The sequence below is a fragment of the Bos indicus genome, chromosome 26, assembly GCF_029378745.1.
Source record: "Bos indicus isolate NIAB-ARS_2022 breed Sahiwal x Tharparkar chromosome 26, NIAB-ARS_B.indTharparkar_mat_pri_1.0, whole genome shotgun sequence".
In the NCBI taxonomy this organism is placed as follows: Eukaryota; Metazoa; Chordata; class Mammalia; order Artiodactyla; family Bovidae; genus Bos; species Bos indicus.
Window position 1 is genome coordinate 39,390,446 of NC_091785.1, and position 22,764 is coordinate 39,413,209.

A 22,764-nucleotide genomic window follows, 5' to 3' on the forward strand; every position below is an offset into this window, starting at 1 on the left:
TTGACTGGAACTGTTGAGTGTGTAGATTAACCCGGGGAGCCCTGACATCTTTACAGTATTGAGTCTTGCCATCCAGCACCATGGTGTCTCTCTCCATTTACTCAGGTTTTCCTTTATGTGTTTCAGCAACGTTTCGTAGTGTCTAACATGTAGGTCTTGTATATTTCTTTAAAAATTATTCTAGAGATTTAAAATATCATAAAGGAACTTGTTTTCATTATGTATTCTAATAGGTTATTGCACATGTATAATGTGTAAAATTATTCTTGCCATTGATGTAAATTCTTATAAACCTAAAAAAGTGTAACAAATGAAAATCTAATTTTATAGGGGAAAAAACTGATGCTTGAGTGGATTAATTTCTAAGTCTGGGTACAAAATATTTCTAAAACATAACTCTAAATAGATTCAGTGAAAACATGAGTCTCGGATCTGATTAACTTAACTTTTTCTTTTCCCCCACTCTCACAGGTTATTATTAATTTGGTAGACCAGGCAGGAAGAGAGAAAATAATTGGTGATGCTTACCTGAAACAAGTGTTGCTCTTTAACAACTCACACCTCACCTATGTTTCATTTGATTTCCATGAGCACTGGTAAGATGGCTTCCTGAAAAATTGTATAAATCTTAATTATGTTAAATTGGTTCATAGTGCTTTTCAGGTCAACTGTATCCTTCTACTTTTCTGTCTATTCATTCTATTAATTTTTGAGAGTTTGACATTGAAACTCCAAATATAAATCTTAATTTCTCTACTTAAAAGAATTGTAAAGTATAGTAGAACTATGTAACTTTGTTCTGTATTTTCCAAGTCTCCTGTAAATGTGTTATCATATTTTCATAATTTAAAAAAAAGAAAGAGAAAAAAAAAAGATGGCTTCCTGAGATGAGTTTTGATCAGGTCCAGTATTTGTAGTAGTTGCTGCCACAGAGACCTTAGTTTTTCTTCTCTTTTCTTATTGGGAAGAAAATCTTGTTCTCATTGTTAGAAAGAAGACTATCATTTCTTAGTTCCATTTCCATATTGGTTTTATTTTGCCTAAAAAAGTTAATTCTTCCTGAAATATTCAGTCTTTTTGTTCCAAAATGACTTCAAGATTTAGAGTTCCTTTTATCCTTCACTTAATTAATGGAGCTTTTTCTTTCTGCTTGAGTTTGAGCCTGGCAGGAGTAATAGCATTCCCTTACTTAAAACTTATCTTGCTGGCTCGTCTTCACACTCTGTTAGTAATAATGCTCTCCCTTGGGATAAGTTCACTAGTTATCTGGAAAACAACGATCATTTTGATGGTAATTTTAACTTGTGTGTATTCTGAAAGCACATTTCTTTTGTCATAAGCCTGGCTCTAGTGTTGGTTCATTTACCTAGGTATTGAAAACTTTGGTGGGGAAAGAAGCTTCCAGCCACTGTGATGTGTTTCAGTGTATTCTTAAGCATATTTTCTTTCATAATGCAGATTACTTGTAAATATTTATATAATTTCCCATATAATTTAAAGTAGTATTAATCTCATATTTACAGTAATAATTTTAATTTTTCCAAGCAATCTTAGATATCATATCTTAAGCTTAAAAAATATTCTTAAAGACGTTTTTCTTTCTTTTGGCATATATTTTAGCCGAGGAATGAAGTTTGAGAATGTCCAAACACTAACAGATGCCATTCATGACATTATTCTTGACATGAAGTGGTGTTGGTAGGTATTTCATAAGAAATCAGTTTGACAAACTCTTGGTCTGTCAGATCATATGTTTTTTGTCTAGTACCAGTAAGCGTTAAAATAATAGCAGGCTGGAAAAGACTTTTTGTTTTTCTTGTTTCAACCCCAGATTCCTATTCTCCTTTTCAAAAGTATTAGTCGTTAGGCATTGTTAGCTTTGAACAGGAAGAAGGTGTCAGATGATTAGCAAAATGGAGCAAAGTGCTCTATGACTGTTCTTTAATTCCTTCTAATACTCTGTCCTCTACATTTCTTCTTGGTCCCTAACATGGGAAGGAACGCTTAGAGGTATTTGGTCTCAGTTTTGAGACATTTAAAAATTGCTGGAGAAGAAAGATAATTCTCAGACTATAGGAGGGAGAAGTAGGAAGGAGAAATTGGCTTAAAGGACAGAAGAGAACATTTGATTAGATTTTAAGGCCACAGGTGGCCAGACGAATTAGATGAGTGAGGCAAGCGTCATGATTCCACCCCGGGTGGTAGAGTGAATTAGTCTGTACAAGCTCATTTAGATGCATTTCTGCTTGAAGTCAAAAAGCAGGGAACAGGATGTTGTTTTAAAATGCCTTCTGGTTTTGAATGTGTAGATAAGCATAGCTGGGGTTGTGTCAGCTCTGCCTAGTAATTGTGTGACTCAGGAAAGTCACTCTGCATCTCAATTGTCTTTTTTTTTTTCAAAATGAGGGTAATATTTTCCTTGTCAGGTTGTTGTATAAATTAATAATAATGTTTACAAAGGTCTCAGTAATGCCTGCCACATGATATTCCAAGCAAATAGATAACCAATGTTGCTGTTGTTATCGTTATACTGTAAAGAATTGTGGGTTTTGAAAACTTTTTAAGTATTTCCTTTGTAAAGTAATTCTATACTGTTTTTGAAAAGGGTTGATCAAGCTGGAGTAATATGTAAACAAGAAGGGATTTTTCGAGTTAATTGCATGGACTGCCTGGATCGCACCAATGTGGTCCAAGCTGCCATTGCACGAGTGGTCATGGAACAACAGGTAATTTGGAGTCCACTGGATTGTAAATATTCATTTCTAAGAAGACTGTGAGGCTGAAGGAGGAAAAAGGGACAAGTTTGTTCACCTGTGTTATATTCCCATCATCAGCACCCTCTCTGGGGCTCTGGGTCCTTTGGCATCACAGAACCAGCCTCTTCCCTTTGTGCCCCAACCCTCCTGGTGGCACCTGTTTCCTGTAGTTATTACATCTCTTACCTCTGTGTCTCCTTTTAGAGCTTTCATCCTTCCAACACCTGGGTAATGAATTCCTAAGGTTGATATTCCTTGCATGGTGTTTTGTTTTGTTTTCCTGAATCGAGCCTTGTGACTGTCCTTAGAGGAAGTCTTCTACTGTTGCATTGAAGCAGCTAGGCTTTGGTGACGAAGCCCTGGCCCTACCACATACTAGGTGTTTTGACCCCATGCAAAAAACTGAGCCTCTCCAAACTTCTTTCTTTTCATCCATAAATGAGGATACTAAAATGGATAGTCTAGACAGGATAGTCTAGATAGTTTAGACAGGATACTAAAAAGGATACATCCAAAAATGAGCATACTAAAGAGTATTGATTGCATAGACTTGTTATGAGGAATAAAAGATCATTTATTTTAGAAAGCTCTTAGCATATGGCACCAGACTTAACCTTTACTGAGCACTTACTGCTGTGCTACTATTTATGTTATTGTTGTTTCTATATGATTTTTTTGATAGCTTTACTTCGTAGCCAAATTTAAAAGAAAGATAAAATAGTATGAGTATATACATTAAAAATGACACCAGAACAGTATGAATGTTTTATTCTATTTATTCAGATGTAGCAGTTCATAAAGCTCTCTCTCAAGTGGTACTTAACTTTGAAAAAAGTCTGCAAACATTCCTTGAAGGGTCCTAAATTGTACGTGCATATGCTTCCTTTTCTCTGCAGTATATGTTTTATACTATGGTTTCCTGGCTTATCTGCAGTTAATCTACCAATGCATTCATTTTAGCTGAAAAAATTAGGTGTGATGCCCCCGGAGCAGCCATTACCAGTGAAATGCAATCGGATTTATCAGATAATGTGGGCCAACAATGGTGACTCCATTAGCAGACAGTATGCTGGGACAGCTGCTCTGAAGGTAAGTGTCTATAGCCAGCATCTGGGGGACGCAGGGTGTGGTTTAAAACCAACTTGGTTTTTGAGAAAAAAGCATGTGGGTTTCAGATGGTAGGTCTACATAGTTGACTCTGGAATGTTTGGGTAAGGCAGGGGTCACACTTCCAAATTCCTGCAGGTACCAAGTCGTGTGACTTGAACTGGCCACTCGTTAGCTTAAAGGGAGAGATGGGCGATGTGTACCTGAGAAAGAGCATACGATGACTCAGGAAGGTGCTGCTCTGCTACTTCCTAATGGGGTTAGAGGCCCAGTGTTGCCGGAGCTCCCAGTTTTCAAGGGAGTTTGGAAATCTACAATTTTATATGTAATAGCTTGTTTTTAAAACTTCATATAGACAAAATAAAACGTGTCGGTTGGTGCAATTTGGATCCCTAGTATAATTTGCCTCCTCTAATTTTGAATCCCAACCCTGCCTCTTGCTAGCTCTGTGACTGTGGGCAAGTCACTTAAATTCTCTGTGCCTGTCTCTTCTTTTATAAAACAGGAATAATTCTAGGCCCACTTCAAAAAAAGTGGTGTGGGATTATACGAGCTAATACGTTAGAGCTTAGATTGTTCCCTGACACACAGTAAATGGTGAAGAAATATTTTATTATCTTTTTGTGATTGTTTTACATAAAGTCCTTTGAGGATCCTACCAAGCTGATCTTCACAGAATTTAATGTAAATGTAAAATACAGTCACTGGTTACTAGATACTCCGTCTCTTGGCAATAGGAAGTGGTTGAATTAGTTTAAATTAGGTTTATAGTTATTTTCCTTCAAGGTAAATAGTTCACCCCAGAATATTTGTTATAACAAATTCTGAATAAAATCCTAAAGACTCCATCAGAAAACTGTTAGAACTAATAAATTAATTCAGTGAAGTTGCAGGATACAAAATCAACCTATGAAAATCGGTTATTTCTATATACTAATAGAGATTATCTAAAAAAGAAATAAAACAATCCCATTTATAATAGCATCAAAAACAATAAAATACTAAGGAATAAATTTAAACAAGAAGGTAAAAGATCTGTACACTAAAAACTAAGACCTTGATAAAAGAAATTGAAAGCACAAATAAGTGGAAGATAGCCCAGGTTGATGGCTTAGAAAAATTAGTATTAAAATATTACCCAAAGCTGTCTTCAGATTCAGTGTAATCTATCAAAATTCCATTGGCATTTTCTACTAGAATAGAAAAAACAGTACTAAAATTCATTTGGCAACACATAAGACCCCTAACAGCCAAAGCAGTCTTGAGAAAGAACAAAACTGGATGCATCCTACTTCTGATTTCAAACTATATTGCCAAGTTGTAGTAATCAACACAGTATAGTACTGGCGTAAAAACAGGCACAGAGACCAATGGAATAGAACCGAGAGCCCAGAAATAAACCTGCATGTGTACAGTCAACTGGTAATTTGACAAGGGAGCCAAGAATAGTCAATAGGGAAATGATAGTCTCTTCACTAAATGCTGTTGGGAAACTGAAATATTCACATGCACAATAATTAAACTGGACACCATTCACAAAAATTGAATTGAAATAGGTTAAAGACTTAAATGTAAGACCTGAAACTTTACTCCTACAAGAAAACATAGGAAAACATTTCATGACATTGGTCTTAGCAATAATTTTTTTGACTGACACCAAAAGCACAAGAAGAAAAGTGAAAATAAACAAGTGGGACAACATCAAACGAAAAATGTTTTGCATAGCAAAATAAGTAATCAACAGAATGAAAAGACGGCTCATGGAATGGGGGAAAATATTTGCAAACCATATGTCTGAGAAAGGGTTAATATCCAAAATATGTAAAGAAGTAATGCCACTCAATAGCAAAAAAAAAAACAAAAAACAACTGATTTTAAAATGGGCAAAGGATTTGAACATTTTTCCAAAGAAGATATACAAATGGCCAGCAGGTACATAAAAAGGTGCTCAATGTCAGCAGTCCTCAGGGAAATGCAAATCAAAACCACAATGAGCTATCACCTGTTGGGATGGCTGTTATCTAAAAGACACGAGATAACAAGGTTGGCAGAAAAGCTCACCCTTGTGCATTGTTGGTGGGAATGTGAATTGGCAAAGCCATTATGGGAAATGGTAAGGAAGTTCCTCAAAACATTAAAAATGGAACTACCATATGATCCAGCAACCCTATTTTATAAATATGTATCCAGAGAAAATGACATCAATATCTGGAAGAAATACCTGTACTTTTGTGTTCACTGTAGCATTATTCATAGTAGTCAAGATCTGGAAAGAACCTAAGTGTCTGATGCCAAATGAATGGCTAAAGAATATGTTGACAAGGGAAGCAGCCATACAAAGTTTTATATATATATATATATATATATATATATATATATATATATAAAATGGAATATTCAGTCATAAAAGGAAGAAAGTCCTGGGATTTCTCTGGCGGTCCAGTGGTAGGGAGTCTGCTTGCCAGTGCAAAGCATACAAGTTTGATCCTGGTCCAAGAAGATCCCACCTGCCAAGGAGGAACCAAGCCCATTTGCCACAACTCCAGAACCCACTCGGTAGAGCCTGTGAATCGCATCTACTGAAGCCCAGGTGCCTAGAGCCCATGCTCCACAACAAGAGAACCACTGCAATGGGAAGCCTGCACACAGCAATGTAGACCTAGCACAGCCAGAAATAAATAAATAAGTAGTTTATTTATTTAAAAGAAGGAAATCCTGACATTTGTAGCAACATGGATGAACCTTGAGGGTATTATGTTAAGTGAAAAAGTGAAATCAGGCAAACAGAGAAAGACAAGTAAGTAATGCATGATCTCTGAACTTCCCTGGTGGTCCAGTGGTTAAGAATCTGCCTGCCAGTCAATGCAAGGGACATGGGTTCAATTCTTGGTCCAGGAAAATCCCACAGGCCATGAAGCATCTAAGCCCGTGTGCCTCAACTACTGACACTGGCCCCTGGAGCCCATGCTCTACAACAAGGGAAGTCTGCACAGAAACTCTAGAAAGCCTGCGTGCAGCAATGAAGACGCAGCATAGCCAAAATAAATAAAAATAATGCATGATCTCACTTGTATGTGGAATTTTAAAAAGTCAGACTCACAGAAACACTGAGACTGATGGTTACCAGAGGATGGGGTAAATGGGGAGAGACTGGTCAGAGTACAAACTTTCACTTCTAAGTTCTGGGGATCTAAAGTACAGCATGGTGACTATAATTAACAATACTATATACACACACAAAATATCATATTGTACACCTTAAACTTATGCAGGGGTACTTTTTAATTATACAAAGCTGGACAAAGAGGAATACTTTTTTCCATTGATATTAAACTTCTTTGGATGCAGCATTCATGTCTCTCTTTTCCATAATAGATTCCTGTTGCTAAATTAATATTTTCTGTGAATGACCTAATTGGCAACATGTTCTTCCTAAATTGTCAATTTTAGGATAGGGCCTATTTCTAAGATTGCCTTGGATGAAAATAGTGGAATTGGGATGGGGGAAAAAAGAGACTGTGCTTTCCCTACCTCTCTAGGGACTTGCTCTGACATCTTTGTTGTGAAAACCAAGAGAAACAAAACAATTAAATCTTCACTGGATCATTCTACAGGGATTGTAATGTGCAGCAAGGTATGGAAACCTCTGCTCTGTCTGTATATACACACAACCACATACACAGGTTAAATACGGTTGTAATAAGCTCTAGGGAACTGTCCACATTTTCCCACATCAGATATTTGTGTGTTTTGAATATCATACCAATTGGAGGCTTGAAAATCTTTTTGTTTTGTTATATATAAGTTTTGACCTATAAGTTCTAGATATTCTACAGACTGCCAAGAATGGCTTTACCTTAAAGCACCATCTAACTGTGAAGGTGGATAACACCAATAGCGTGTTTAGTTATTTGACATGCTTGGATCTGGGTCAAATACTAGTAGATATTTTAATTACATTATTTGGAAATTGTAAAAGCCTGTAGAATTCCAGTCTTGAATCAAAAGCCTACTGACTTCAGGAACATTTTTGTGTTTGGTGTCAAAGTGACTTTTTTATTGACAGGGTGACTTTACAAGGACAGGAGAAAGGAAGTTAGCAGGAGTTATGAAAGATGGTGTTAACTCGGCAAATAGGTATTACCTGAATCGATTTAAGGATGCTTACAGGCAAGCTGTTATAGGTAAGGAACACAGATGTCTTTAAAATTTGTTATACTTTCTGTGACTAACATTTTACAGTAACCAACTTCATTAACATAATCCATATGTTTTATAATACACTTGTGTTTCTACATTGAACATCTTACCCGATAAATCAAATTTTTACAAGATTAGAATCTGACAAATTTTTTAGGCTTGGAGCAGCAAAAGAAACTGCTCACTTTCTTACATATTTGTCAGTTTGTTATTTATGTAACAGAAGGCAAGGTTGAGGCTCCTGGATTATGGAATATGGTGCCCTAAAACCTCATCAAGTAAAAACTCAATATTCTGTTTTCCTATTACTCAAGCCTGAGAGATAAAACAAAATGATTTTCTTTCTTTGTCTGATGTTTATCATGTGTTCTTGCTGTGGACAAATACACTATCCTTCCTTATAAGCATGATTTAACAGGGTGTTAGGATATCAGACTATCCTAACCAATTCTTATCATTATTTAAGAGAAAAAATGGAGGGTGAATTGCCCAGTGGCATTCATCCCACAGCATATTTTTTTTAAATGTGACTTTAAATTTAATTTCCATGCAAGTATTACCTTTTAGGATTAACGTAAATATAGAGTATTCTGGATTAGAACCAAACATAACATTGTCATATGGTCTCTAGGAATATTTTTAAAATCCTATTTTCTTAACCTGATTATTTATTATATATGAAATAGTAGGGCCCACACATAGGCAATTTAGGAATTTGAGAAGTCTGATGTAATTAAGTTTGGTTCATTTGGCACAGATATGGTATGTACTGATAGGAAAATTGGATTTTAGCAGTTTTTTAAAGGAAAAATTGATACATTTTTTTCTGTTGGTTGATCTAGCAATTCAGTTAGGTCACTGAGGACCCAGATTCTGTTCCTTTCTCATTTTGACCATCAAAAATATCAGCTTCATCCTAACCCTGAAGCTAAATCTCTTCCAAGTTTGAGAGAGACGGGCTAGTAGCAGTCTGGGTTCACTGCTTCTCCATAAAAGGCCAATGGCTGGCAATTCTCTCCCAGAAGTCTCACTGTCCCAAATGCGTGTAAGGAGTGGGATTACAAGGATTTTGTTAGTAAGCCTTGAGCTGTGTCCTACACCAGGAAGAAGTTAACTTGTCTGTTCAGTTTCTTTGCTCAATTGAAAATTGGCTTATTTGTCTTTTTATTATTGAGTTGTAGGAATTCTTTTATTATTGATAATAATTAATAATAATTCTTTTATTATTGAGTTGTAGGGCTTTCCTAGTAGCTCAGTTGGTAAAGAATCTGCCTGCAATGCAAGAGACCTGGGTTCGATCCCTGGGTGGGGAAGATCCCCTGGAGAAGGAAATGGCAACCCACTCCAGTTATCTTGCCTGGAGAATCCCATGGACAGAGGAGCCTGATGGGCTACAGTCCCTGGGATCGCAGAGAGTCAGACATGACTGCAACTAACTTTCACTTTCAGGAATTCTTTATATATTCGTGGATACAGGTCCCTTATAGATGATTTTTAAATATTCACTTCTACTCTATGGGTTGCCTTTTAACTTTCATGGCATTTTCCTTTGAAACACAAAAGTTTCTGATTTTGATGGTGTCCAGTTTGTCTTTTTGTTGCTTGTGACTTTAGTTCCATATGGGAAAAAAAAAAAAAAACATGCCTAGTCCAAGGTCACAAAGATTTATGCCTGTTTTTAAAAATGAGAGTCTTATTGTTTTAGGCCTTGTATTCTCTTTTGCTTTTAAAAAAATGTATTAGTAAACTAAGAAGATGATAGATATCAATACTTTCTACTCTAGATTTGATGCAAGGCATTCCAGTGACAGAAGATCTTTATTCCATATTTACCAAGGAAAAAGAGCATGAAGCTTTGCATAAGGAAAATCAGAGAAGCCACCAGGAACTAATTAGCCAACTCTTACAGAGTTACATGAAGTTACTACTGCCTGATAACGAAAAGTTCCATGGTGGCTGGGCCCTTATTGACTGCGACCCCAGGTAAGTTGGAGTGATGTCCTGGTGACTAATGTGCTTAAATTTCTGATGTTAAGCTGTCCTAATTATTGCTAGCAGTTGTCCATAAAGCTGTGGGGCATGGATGCAAAGTGCATGGCAGTTCTCAAATACATGGCTGGTACTAAGGCAAGCTGACAAGGCATTCAACTTCGGCTGTAAAATTAAAGGGGCACAAAAAACTCAGTAATGAGGTAAAATATGATAAAACCCAAATTGTGAAACTATAATTCAAAGCTTGTTTCATGGGTCCTCCCCTGCCCCCAGCCCCAACCCATGCCCCAGAAGCTAGGTTTATTGTATTAATGCACAGAACCACGTGCACCAGGAGGTTTAATGATGCTAGTTACCTTGATGGGTTGTTAAGTGGTCCTGGTCTTTCATAAAATAAATAGGCCAACTAATACTCAACATTCTTTTTTAAACAAAAACCATCCACTTTCAAGTGGTTCTTTAAAATATCAGCTGAATGGCAGGATCCAAATTTATCCACCAGATTGCTTGCTTTCAGGCTAAAATCTAAAATTATAATTTTCAATATTATGAATCAGAAACACTTCAGAAAATTCTAAACCAAGCTTTAAGAGTAAAAGGCTCTATTTAGATTTTATCTTCTTTTACATTTCATATGTTTTTTAATAAAAGGGGCATAAAACAAGCTTGCAAGAACAACAGAATGCAAGGGAGTATTTACATATATGATAATGAATAAAAAACGATACTGACTGTAGGTTCATAAGGAGTCCTTCCATGATTTCAAGTTCATGGATTATTTCACTTTGATAGTCAGTACTGTATGTATGGATGCAATTTTGGGATCCATAAGAGATGAGGTTTTCTGCCCATTTGGATTTCCAAAGTTAATTATATGCCTCCATCTTTTTTGTTGTTGTTGTCGGATATTTATCAGGCTGCCTTGGGCCTTAGTTGCCACACATGGGTTCTTCATTGTGTCACATGGGAGCTTTTGTTGTAGCACGTGGACTCTCTAGTTGTAGAGTGAGGGCTTAGTTGCCTGACCAGGGATCGAACCTGTATTCTCCACAATGCAAAGCAGATTTGTAACCACTAGACTACCAGGGAAGTCCCTATATTGCCATTTTGATTAGTTCTTTAAGAACTGTCCTTCTTATGAGAGATGCTTTGTGGTTATCATCCTTTCTATTACTGCTAAAATTTCTTTAAATTTGCTACTGGTATTTATCATTTGCAAGGCTTAAAGATTTTCTGGATGGTGGATAGCTTTCCTTTTCTCTTGAAGGGAGATGTTTGGAAACCTGCCGTTGGGCTATCTGAGGTTGCTAGAGAGCCTTTGTACAGTCTGTCTACTGAGCCAGAGGTGTGGACCCAGAACAGGTACCCCCTGGTTGAGGACAGCAAGAGTAGCTCTGGGAGTGGCTTTGCAGGCTCAGATCCTGGACAGCGTGTGATGGCCTCAGTCCCTCAGGCTTGGGGGTGTGGCAGTTGGCACCTGTCTGCCTCCAGCTGCATGTATGGTTTTTAAAAACATGTGTATGTGTGTGAAGTTGCTTCAGTCATGTCTGACTCTGCGACCCCGTGGACTGTAGCCTGCCAGGCTCCTCTGTCCATGGGATTCTCCAGGCAAGAATACTAGGGTGGTTTGCCATGCCCTCCTCCAGGGGATCTTCCTGACCCGGGGATTGAACTTGTGTCTCTTATGTCTCCTGCAGTGGCAGGGGGGTTCTTTACCACGGCTGCCACCCAGAAAGCCCCAAAATATCTTTACTGAGATGTAATTCTTATAGCATACATTTCATGCATTTTAAGTATATAATTGGGTGGGTTTTAGAATATGCTCAGTATTGTAAGACTATCGTTTTGGTCAGTTTTAGAACATTTTTATCACCACAAAGAGAATCCTTGTACTCTATCCCCAGCCTCACCCCCTAAACAACCACTAATCTACTTTTATCTCTCTGGATATGTGCATTCTGGACACTTCATATAAACGTAATCATGTAATATGTGGCCTTTGTGACTGGCTTCATTCACTTAGCATAATGTTTCATGGTTCATGGGTATTGTGCCATGTAGCAGAACTTCACTCCTTTTCATGGCTGAATAGTATTTCATTTTATGTCTAGACCATGTTTTCTTTTTTTACTTTTCTTTTGGGCATTTATGTTTCCACCTTCTGGCTCTTCTGTTGCAAACAGTGATGCTGTGAATACTTATAAACAAGTTTTTGTTTGAACACCCATTTTTCTTTTGGGTATATACCTAGGAGAGGAGATTGCCAGGCTACTGTGCTTAACTTTCAAGACACCACCGAACTATTTTCTTCGGTGGCTGCACCATTTCACATTTCCACAAGTAATGTGGGAGGGTTCCAGTTTTTCCATGTCCTCACCCACACTTTTTTTCCCCATTTTTTTTATTGTCATCATCCTAGTGGATGTGAAGTACTGTCACATTGCGGTTTTGATTTGCATTTCCCTCATGACAAATGATGTTGAAGATTTTTTCTTGGGTTTGTTGGATATTTATGTCTTCCTCAGAAAAATGTCTATTCAAATCCTTTGCTCATTTAAAAAACTGGGTTGTTTTTTTGTTGTTAAGTTGGGCCACATGTTTTTGTCAATAAAGCTTTATAGGAACGGAGCTGGAATTAGGGTGAGGCAAGTGAGACGGGGTTGGACAGTTTGCAGAGTCGGATCCTATCTTTATTTGACATGTTGGATGTTTTGTTTATCATGGTATGTTTGCATTAATTTTGACTTTTAAAAAATACGGCATTAAAAACTTTCGTTGATGTCAGGCTTTTTTTTTGGCACCCCCATAAATTTTGCGCCAGAAACCAGTGCCTCACTGACTTCACTGCAGTTACGGTCCTGTTTAATTTTAAACATGGCAGAAAAAGTTACGGCGAGCTGTTTACAAATGCTCAGTATTGCGCAGGCAGCAAGAATGGCTGCCCTTCCCTTTTCCTTGATCTCCCAGGGCTCGAGTTGGAACTGTCCAGCCACCTGGAGCCCACCCTCGGGCCTTTTTATGTTAAACCCCCGAGCACAGCTCAGTTAATTCCCTACAGACAGCCGCTGGCGTACACAGATCACACCTCCTGGTCGTCCCGCGGCCAGAGCTGACTCGAGTGACAGCCCCTAAGCGCCGGGTGGTGCACTTGTGGCTGGGGGAATATTTAATGTGACAGGAAATCGGGGGACTGTCCAGGTGCCCTTCAGCATCTGCACAAAGCCCCCTCTTTATTTGGTCCAACTCGGACTCGCTTTTTCTTACACCGAGAGCAGCTGACTACTGGTACCCGTACTAGCGGACTCACAAGGCACGCGGCAACCTCTCTCAGGCGCGCGGCAGTGCGGGCAGGCGCTTAGTCACGGTGCCGCAGGCCCGCGCCAGTGGCCCTCCGGGCGGGAGGGACGGCTCTTCACCAAGGTGTTTGTGCATGCACTCTCCCCGGACCCGGGCCAGGGCTGAGCCCACCTCAGCATCCCTCCGGGATCGGGGGCCGCACCCTCCTCTTGATGTAGGCGGTGCTGGATGGGCTGCGCCTGCGCACTGGGCGCGCACCGCGGCGAGCGTGGGCGGCGGAAGTGCGCTGTATTTGGGGGCTGGACTGGGCACAGCCGCGGTGCAGTTGCCGCAGTGGCTGCAGGCGTAAGGTTTGGCACAGGTGGCTCTAACTGAGCTTCGACTACTTGACGGACGGACTGACGGACTGACTGACCGACCAGATGCCGCGCTCCCACCGGCCTCCTCCAACCGCTCAGCGGCAGGCGAACGCCACAGGCAATGCCGCCGGCAACGCTGCCGAGCCCAAGCCCGAAGGCGGCAGCCTGGCGACCACTTTCAAGATTTTTCTCCTTTTTGCAGGACTGATGGTTAAAGTTCCTGTGGGGTTGTATTTTTCCTGCAAATTGCTGCTTTTCCAAAGCCTCCTGTTAATGTCCCCCGATGACAGTGGCTTTTACGCAACCATTGTCGCGGTGGTGGGGCTGCATGTGGTGCTGGCGGTGTTTGTGTTCATCGTGTGGAAGGAGGGCATGCCTGACTGGCGGGAAGAGAAAAACGAGTAGCAGCCCTTCCCTCCAAGCTGCAGGCGAGGGGTGGGGGAGCACCAAAAGGGGTTTTCTTTGTCTGTGTTTAAAAAAAAAAAATGGGGGTTAGGTTTTATTTCTGTTTAAGTGGGGCAGAGGGTGGTGGGGAGGGAAATTAAGTATTCACTGCAGCTTATACTTAAGTAAAAATGCGGGTGGGGGGAGGGCTGACTTCTTTCTTGATTGCCTGTGACGTGCCAAGTGCTTTTTCTTTCTGGACGTAATGCTTTTGACTGAGATCATGTTTGACCAATGTAAATATTCGTGTCAAAATAGAAGCTATGATAAAGTAGCACTACTTAGTAGGTGTAGAAATTTTTTTTCATATTAAACTACGTGTCGTGACGTAATTTTTATGGCTTGGCTCAAGTGACAGTTTTAAGAGTGCAGGTAAGCACCAATGCGCAAAACTAAATTGTATGTTACAGTGTTCGTCTACGGTATTCTCGGTGAGGTTGCCGAGATCGTAGAATAGATGGTTTTCTCTTTCCGGTTGGTTGGTTGGTTAGTTATTGCTCGTATTTTGGATCAATCTGTGTATTAATTGGGTTCTGACTTCTTCAATCTAATTAGTTGTATTTGGGGGGCATGTTTTTGGTGAAAATTGAAGTTAGTTTGTTATTTTAGATTAAAATTGTTCTAGTTATGGTGCAGCAAGATGCCCCTGATGTAAAATACTGCAATTTAAGATCTTGGTGAAATTTTCTCTGCAGTACCTGTTAAACAGTGACCTCATTCTTAGGCAGATTATGTACGTGACTTTACTTAAATTCCATCTACTAGTCATTTTTCCCCCTATTGTTTTCCATTTGTTTTTCAGTAGCATTTGGTCAGGTTTTTCAAATATCTCTGAAATTCTAAGATTTCTAAGATAGAAATATCTACTCCAGCAGTGGAATTTTGAGAACCAATATAAGTGTGCAGATTAATTTTCATCTTTTGATTGGAAAGCTGTTTTAATAGTAGATGAATATTTATTTAAAAGGTTGAGTTCAGATTCTGCCCATGTTACCTGTTGAGTATTTGTGGATTTCATATGTTGACCTTTTTAAAAAAAGTAGTATTTGGTTTAATGGTTCATCAGTACTCGGTTTCTAACCCTTACACTGGTATTTGACTTTACAGTGGAGATAAAATACAGCAAAGTGGACTTAGAATAAGGAAATGTTTACTCATTCTCTAAAAGCTGTGTAAATTAATCTGTAGTTTAAAAAAAAAAAGCAAGATAGTTTGGGCTTGGTTCCATTTTTGCACATAAATGTTATATTTATGTAAAAGTCTTTCAAAGGATACTTTCTGCATGAGTATAAACATATGGTAAATGTGCAGTGTAACTTGAAGATTAGGCCATGTGAGATGATCTAGATTTCTCTTTTCTCAGTCTGATATTTTCCTTTCTTTACAATCCTTGCCCCCTCCACCATCATGCAATTTCCCCCTCCTCCCCGCATACCATTATCCTATTTTCCCTGAACCCTCCCTTCTCCTTGGCTACTCCAGTCCTTCCCTCCACCTACCCCACCTTCCTAAACTGTGTTCCTGGTTTGATTTTGTTTTTTTAAATCTCCAAATGGATAGACTGTGTACATTTAACTTCAGAAGTAGGACTCATTGATTACTTGATATTTTTCTCCCCATCCTAGCCCCCACCATAAGGTGATAAAGATCATGATAAAGATCCCCTTTATCATTAAGGGGATCTGCTATAGAAAAACTGTAGATGAAAATGAAAATATTTAATTCCTTGTGTCATGTTTGTTTAGCCTCATTGATGCTACTCACAGAGATGTGGATGTGCTGTTACTGCTTTCTAACTCTGCGTACTACGTGGCCTAGTAAGTTGCTTATTGATTTAAAGCTTTTACTCTCTTTTAATGCGAGTAAATATCCTTTTTAGATTCTATAACACAAAAAGTTAATCTAGTTTTGCTATATATTTTAAGAAATTTCACTGCTTTATCTTACATAATTGTTACATCACTTTTATCAATTTGAAAAAGTGATTTTAGAGTTACTTATAATAGTGTTCTTTGAGTTTTTGATAGTATCTCCTATAGATCTCAAGTTCTGATGTATTCTACATATTTTTATTGTAATTGACCATATACCATGATTTTTTATTACGATACCATAGTTAATGTTTCCCCATTGTTAGGTATTAACATACTTTTATCTTTTTTGCTATGAGGAATGAGACAGCTGTGTGCAGGTAATTGTGTATGTGTTCACATGCACTTCTCTGATTATAAGGATATGATGAATTACTACTTTTTATGCCTTAGAAATGACACCCAGTTAACAATGCCACTAGCAGAAATGCAAGTACTTCCTCATAGCCTTAACCAGAATAATTTTTCTCAAATACACAGTCACTTCTTTTTGGTCTGGTATGAGCTATCATTTTTCAGCCCTTGGCCCTGGTGCCTGTTGGCACTGATCATTTTTTATTTTGGATATCAGATTTACCTGCCAAATCAGGAATATGTAGCTCAGTATCTGTTTTGCTTTCCTTTTAGGTTAAGTTTTAGGCTTGTTGGTTTTCGTTTTTGTAAGAGCTTTTATAAAACTGAATTTAATTTTCCTTTGTGATTTCCTTTAGTGTAAGATCTATAAACTGATTTTCATTTAGCTATTGAACTATATATATATATATATATATATATATATATATATAAAATTTCATCTAGTTTTTTAAATATTTAACTCTTTACCCCAGAATGTATTGTGTTGTGGAAGACTTTGCCTGCATAATGGTTGTTGCTATTATGCCTCAGCCGACCAGCCAAATATGCTTTTGATTTTAATCCTCTTCTTACTCCCTTTCCCTTTGTCTAGTTATGATGATGAAGTTGACAAAGTAAACCAGTATCAACGACTGAGTCTTGAAGACCTGGAAAAAATAGAAATAGGTAAATTTTTAAGATACTAACCAGGTCCTAGAAAGCAAATACTGTTTCTTCCAAGAGTGGGTTGTTATTTAAGCAACTGGTATAATAACATCTTACTGGAATCAGAAAGGAGTAGTCTAAGTAGTCCATTTCTTAAGATTCCCTTCTATGTTTTAGAGATGAGTGGTGGATATAGTCTAATAATAATTGTTTATTACTTGTCCTGTGAAGATTAAGCCTAGGGTCTAGAAAGTTTAAATATTTGAGACTCAAGAGTTTTTATTTATAGTCTTATTAGACCAAGTCATCATGATAAACGTGTGTGCTTATTCAGATGAAAAAAGTGCTAAATTGATGAATCAATCATCAATATTTTGAAGTATTTGGATAATATCAAAATATCAGTATTTTGAAGATACAGAAGAAAGTTAATGTTATGTGAAAGATTAACATATATTCTTTTGGGTTCTTAGGTCCTGAACCCACTCTTTTTGGTAAGCCAAAGTTCTCCTGCATGCGACTGCACTACAGATATAAAGAAGCAAGTGGCTATTTCCATACACTGAGAGCTGTAATGCGCAACCCAGAAGAGGATGGGAAGGGTAAGAGAGGTGAAAGTATTCAGTTACAACTTAATCTGCTTTTATAAGCCCAAGTGCAGCTGGGGACTGCACATACCATTATACAAGTGAGTGATCAGGAAAAATACCTTTGTGATTTGAGATCTTGAAATAGCAACTTTGTTCCCGGCAGTGCAGGGACACAAATTGATTAGTTTGGGCAAGGAGATCTATTATGGGAATCTTCAGTGTGCTTGGCCATTTGAGTGTGATGGCTTTTCCTACCACATACGCCTCTCATGGAAAAGTCAGGAACAACGCCTGTCTTGTTCGTGCCTATTATCTCAGCGTCTGGCACAGTGTTTGGACAGATGTGAGTTTCCGAATAAACTTTTAATTCCAATTGATTTGGTTCTTTTGTTGTTCATTTAGTTTTCTGTTAACATTTTAGAACATTTTGAATTAGGGGAGTGAAGAACAAGTAGTGTGTTTCTGTAAATTATAACAAGCTTTTATTATAAGATTAAAATCCCATTTTGAGTTCTGAGTTAGAACTGCTAGTTTTTAAATGTTTTTGCTCAAGTGGCAAGCAATTACATTTGGGTTTCAGATACCCTTCAGTGCATTGCGGAGATGCTGCAGATCACCAAGCAAGCCATGGGATTAGATGTACCTATAATAGAGAAAAAGCTTGAGAGGTAAGTATACCACTTTGCACAGAGTGTCTTTATTCTACAGAGAAAATAAAGTTTTACTTCTTTTAAAGTCTCTGCAAAAAGGAGAGAAATCACATTATGATACTGTGTTGATTAATTTAGAGGGGGAAGGATATCTTTGTGGATCAAAAAGTAGTAATTTTATTATTGTTGTTGTTGTTAAAACAAGTGATATGTTTTAAAACTCCTGACAGGGAGCATTCAAATTTAAATAACGTTTTAGAGAAAATAAACAGCCAGTATATTTTAAACACTAGGTTAATTTGGGAAAAGAAAGCCTATAAACAAATTATATTTTAAATTTGTGGTTTTTCCATCTAATGAGCAGGTTTTAAGTTCCAAATTCCACTAGAAAGGAGGACCATCTGGTCATCTAGATAAACATTTTCAGTCTTCTGTTAGAAATAACTATTTCAGTAGCTTTTTAAAAAAGCAGTACTGTATTTAATAACTCTTTAACATAATTTTTATGAAATATTCTCATGACCAGTGATCCTGTATGACCAAGTGTTGAACTCGTGTACTGAGATGTGCTGTAAATAGGACTGCCTTTTTTCTCATTTTTAGCAACCAGGAGGGCTGGCTAAGGAGAAAACACAGATTGTTTATGTTAAATGTCCCAAGTTTTCTCAAATAAATTCAGATAACCCACGGGAAGGATAAGGAAATGGAGCTCTTTCCCCTCTTCTCTGCCTGAATTCAACCAAAGTGCAATGTGTGTAGATCAGCTTTAGTTAAAATGCTGTAAATATCCATTTACAGTCAGTGTCTCCTTTGCTGGTGGTTTAGATCATGGATGTAGTAGATCTGTGCTCCCCCAGATTGTAGTGAGTCACCACATATGGCTGTTTTGAAATGTGAATAGTTCGAATTTTGGGGTGTGAGGTTTTTGGGGAAAGATTCTCAGAATAATGCAAAAACAGAGGTTGAGGCTACCATTAGGCTTCCCTGCCTCCTCCCCGGCCTCCCCTCCTCTCTGAATGCCAGGGAGAACAGTTGAAGGAAGCGTGCCATCACACGTGATGATTTGTAAAGACAAAAGGTCTGGTCCAAGAGAACAGAACTCATCTAATTACTATGAAGAGCTTCAGGAGGTGGGATAGAGACTGGAGGTAGTGTTCCTCCAGGGTGGTTCTTCAGTACCCCGTGTGTCCGGCTTGAGAGAGAAGACCGCTCACTCGGGAGATGTCTGTGGCCTGCTTGCTGGACCTGGGGTTAAAGTCACATAGCGTGCCACCTCTTCCCTCTCAGTGCCTGCAGGTGACTCATCCGTGTCACTTAACAAAGGCTTCTGCCCTTTTATGAAATATATGTATTTTATGAAATATAAAATACTTCGTTGTTTCAAAGACTTTAAGTTTGAGAAAGATGAAGATACCTGATTAATCATCTCTTTAATACTAATTATGTGTTGAAATGCCAAATTTTTGTATATAAAATTGTATTTAGCCCACATATTTGTATTGGACATTAATGCTGTAGCATCAAGTCAAAGAAGTTATTCAGATTTGTCATTAAGCAGTATGCTACTTTTAAGGAATTGAGGCCAACTTGAGTTTTCACTTACATTAATAATCGGAACTGTCATATGGATTCCATGGGAAATTAACTTTTTTCTTTTCTAATCTGTAGGAAGAGCAGTAAACCTCATGAAGACATCATTGGCATCAGATCTCAAAACCAAGGCTCTTTGGCCCAGGGAAAAAAATTTTTAATGAGCAAATTTTCATCTCTAAATCAAAAAGTGAAACAGACCAAATCCAATGTAAACATTGGCAATCTGCGAAAGCTAGGAAACTTCACAAAACCTGAAATGAAAGTTAACTTTCTAAAACCAAACTTAAAAGTAAATCTTTGGAAATCAGATAGTAGTCTTGAAACCATGGAAAACACAAGTGTGATGGATAATAAAGCCCAGGCAGAGTCAGAAGGGGAAATCTCTTCAGATAATGACTCGTATCACTCTGATGAATTTCTTACAAATTCCAAGTCTGATGAAGACAGGCAGCTAACTAACTCTTCAGAGAATGTAGGGCCAATAGACTATGTTCTTCCTAGTTGTGGTATTATTGCTTCGGCACCTCGGTTAGGCAGTCGATCCCAGTCTATTAGCAGCACTGATATCAGCATTCATGTTCCTTCAGAGGTTACTATTGCTCATGACAGTGGGCTTGGAAAAGGCCACGAGTCTTCTTTGAAGAAAAGTCCTTCTGCTGACAACATACACACATTGACTGGATTTGCTAAGCCTGTGGATATTTACTGCCACAGATTTGTTCAAGATGCACAAAACAAAATGACCCAGCCATCAGAAACCAGCTCTGTTTCTCAGCAGGCTAGTGAGGAAGGAAATCAAATGACCAATCAAGTTTCTAGCGAAGAAACTCAGTTTGAATCGACGGAACAGCTACCGTCTCGACCTTCTCAATTAGACGTGTCTTTTTCTGCATCAGGCCCACAGTTTTTGTCAGTTGAACCAGTGCATTCAGTTGTATCTCAAAAGACCCCCGGCTCTGAATCTGGCACGCTTGAACTTGAGAGAGGGCTTCATGTAACTCCTTCTCCTTCAGAGAGCTGCAGCAGCAGAGCAGTCTCTCCTTTTGCAAAGATTCGAAGTTCTATGGTCCAGGTTGCTAACATTACCCAGGCTGGGTTAACCCAGGGGATAAACTTTGCAGTGGCAAAGGTTCAGAAGAGCCCTGCAGATCCTGAAGTAGTTAATGAAGTCCAGCAAAATGAACTTAAAAATATGTTTACACAATGCCAGACACGAATAATTCAGATTTAGTTTTTAGTCACATAGAATCCTGTGGCTTTTATTTAACCCCCTCAAAAAAAGGTGTCACAGAGCGTGTACTATATGTGAATCTAGGGATCACAAATTCTAATTACGTTAATTTGGAAAGGTTTAAAAGACTAAACCTGAGCAGATTTCCAAATTTGAGAGCTAGGACAATGGAAGTGCATCATCCTAGAATAGGACCTAAGTAGCTTATACACTACAGAGCAGTTTGTCTCTTCACAAGTAATTCAGGAATAGATTACTTTGGGACATAATAATATGAAACCTTTTGGAGTGGGGTGGGTGGGTAGAATGTATGAAGTAGACTCAAAGGGTGGACATGATCCTTTTAGATGAGTAGCATTGTTCATAATTGTTACTGTTCTGTCAGCTCATTTCTGTGTGTTAACCTCTACCAGTTAAATTCTTAGTTTAGTGACTCTTAAGTGTTACTAGTATGGAGAAACATTTTAATGTAAAAACTTGGTTTAATTTTTGATTGGCTTAACCATTCCCTATAGAGTTAGGGCTAATGGCACTGGAATCAAGGAATGTATGCCCATTTGATCCTAATTTTCCCCACATTCTACTTAAATTTTAAATATTCCTACCCTGTACACCCCAAAGTCTAAGAGCATTAAGACCTGTCTGCCATGAAACCTGAGATATCAGATGTAATTACCAGCACCTATTAATTTTGTTCTCTCTTCAGAAATGTTAAAAATATACACATTGGATACTAGTAAAGCTTGAAAGAAGTTTTCAAGTTGTAACTTTTTGCAAGGTGCAGTCCATAATATCTTGTATAGGCTCTCAAAACTGCTGAAAATTTTAGCCTGAAGCACGACTGTAATGTCGACCACGTGGAACCAGGGCCTCGTCTGTAAGCCCATACAGTAAGAAAGTTGCACATCTTATTCCAAACAAGTATTGGTTTGTCTGGTATCTTTAGAGCCTTACTCTGTTGAAGTGATTGTCAGCTAAACATTATGTCTGTTGTAACTTTGATAAGTATTTCCACTTTTGTTATTTATTAGTGGTATCTTTTTTTGAAGTGTCAGATGTGACTATTTAAAATAAAAGGTCATTATAATTTAAAGTGATGATGTGTATGAGAATTCCTTGAATAACATTTTGAAGATTAGGATTTAAGTCAGACTGAAGAATTCAGAAGCAGAGGTTAGTATGTTAGCCATAACTGAAACTCTTGGTCCCAGCCTTTCCAAATACTTCATTCTTAAAGTGTTATCATGATTTTAAAAACTAAACATCAAAACTGAACATGTACTCTTACCATCTTTTCTTGAAACTATTAAGGTGTCCTACAACATGAGAGAAAATAAGGTCAGGTGATAAAAATGTATTTTAAGCTCCAAGGAAATTAATTCCACAGAGATTTTTGAAAACTAAAATTAAGGAGGTGATGTTTAAATCCAATGAGGGTAATATAGATGCCTGTTCATTTTCCCAGTGCTTCAAATCGGGTTACTGTTGCATTAGATCAACAAATTGCCCCATGGAGAAAAGGACTTATGAAACCCAGAGTACCAATCTCTTACCTGAGTGGGCCCTCAGAGGGGGACACCATGCTGTATCATCTCATACTGAAGTTTCATCTCTGGTAATTTTCCACACAGATCACATGGGGTGAGTCTCATAATTCATGAAAAACAGCCCAAAG

At 38.1% G+C, this 22,764-nt stretch overlaps 1 protein-coding gene across 3 annotated transcripts in view; it reads left to right on the plus strand.

Moving 5' to 3' along the window:
• Nucleotides 1-22,182, plus strand: part of INPP5F (inositol polyphosphate-5-phosphatase F) — a 94,222-nt gene extending 72,040 nt beyond the window's left edge. For 2 of the 3 annotated variants that reach the window (XM_070780937.1, XM_070780938.1), the window contains exons 10-20: nucleotides 472-596; nucleotides 1,621-1,698; nucleotides 2,606-2,726; nucleotides 3,717-3,845; nucleotides 7,930-8,047; nucleotides 9,848-10,046; nucleotides 15,901-15,972; nucleotides 16,973-17,046; nucleotides 17,499-17,627; nucleotides 18,196-18,283; nucleotides 19,934-22,182. In XM_070780937.1, the coding sequence (XP_070637038.1) occupies nucleotides 472-596; nucleotides 1,621-1,698; nucleotides 2,606-2,726; nucleotides 3,717-3,845; nucleotides 7,930-8,047; nucleotides 9,848-10,046; nucleotides 15,901-15,972; nucleotides 16,973-17,046; nucleotides 17,499-17,627; nucleotides 18,196-18,283; nucleotides 19,934-21,089 (2,289 nt within the window). In that variant the 3' untranslated portion in view covers nucleotides 21,090-22,182. Of the gene's footprint in view, nucleotides 1-471; nucleotides 597-1,620; nucleotides 1,699-2,605; nucleotides 2,727-3,716; nucleotides 3,846-7,402; nucleotides 7,498-7,929; nucleotides 8,048-9,847; nucleotides 10,047-15,900; nucleotides 15,973-16,972; nucleotides 17,047-17,498; nucleotides 17,628-18,195; nucleotides 18,284-19,933 lie in introns of those variants that run through there. The other variant, XR_011564306.1, reaches the window with a different exon arrangement.
• The last annotated feature ends 582 nt before the right edge of the window (nucleotides 22,183-22,764 follow it).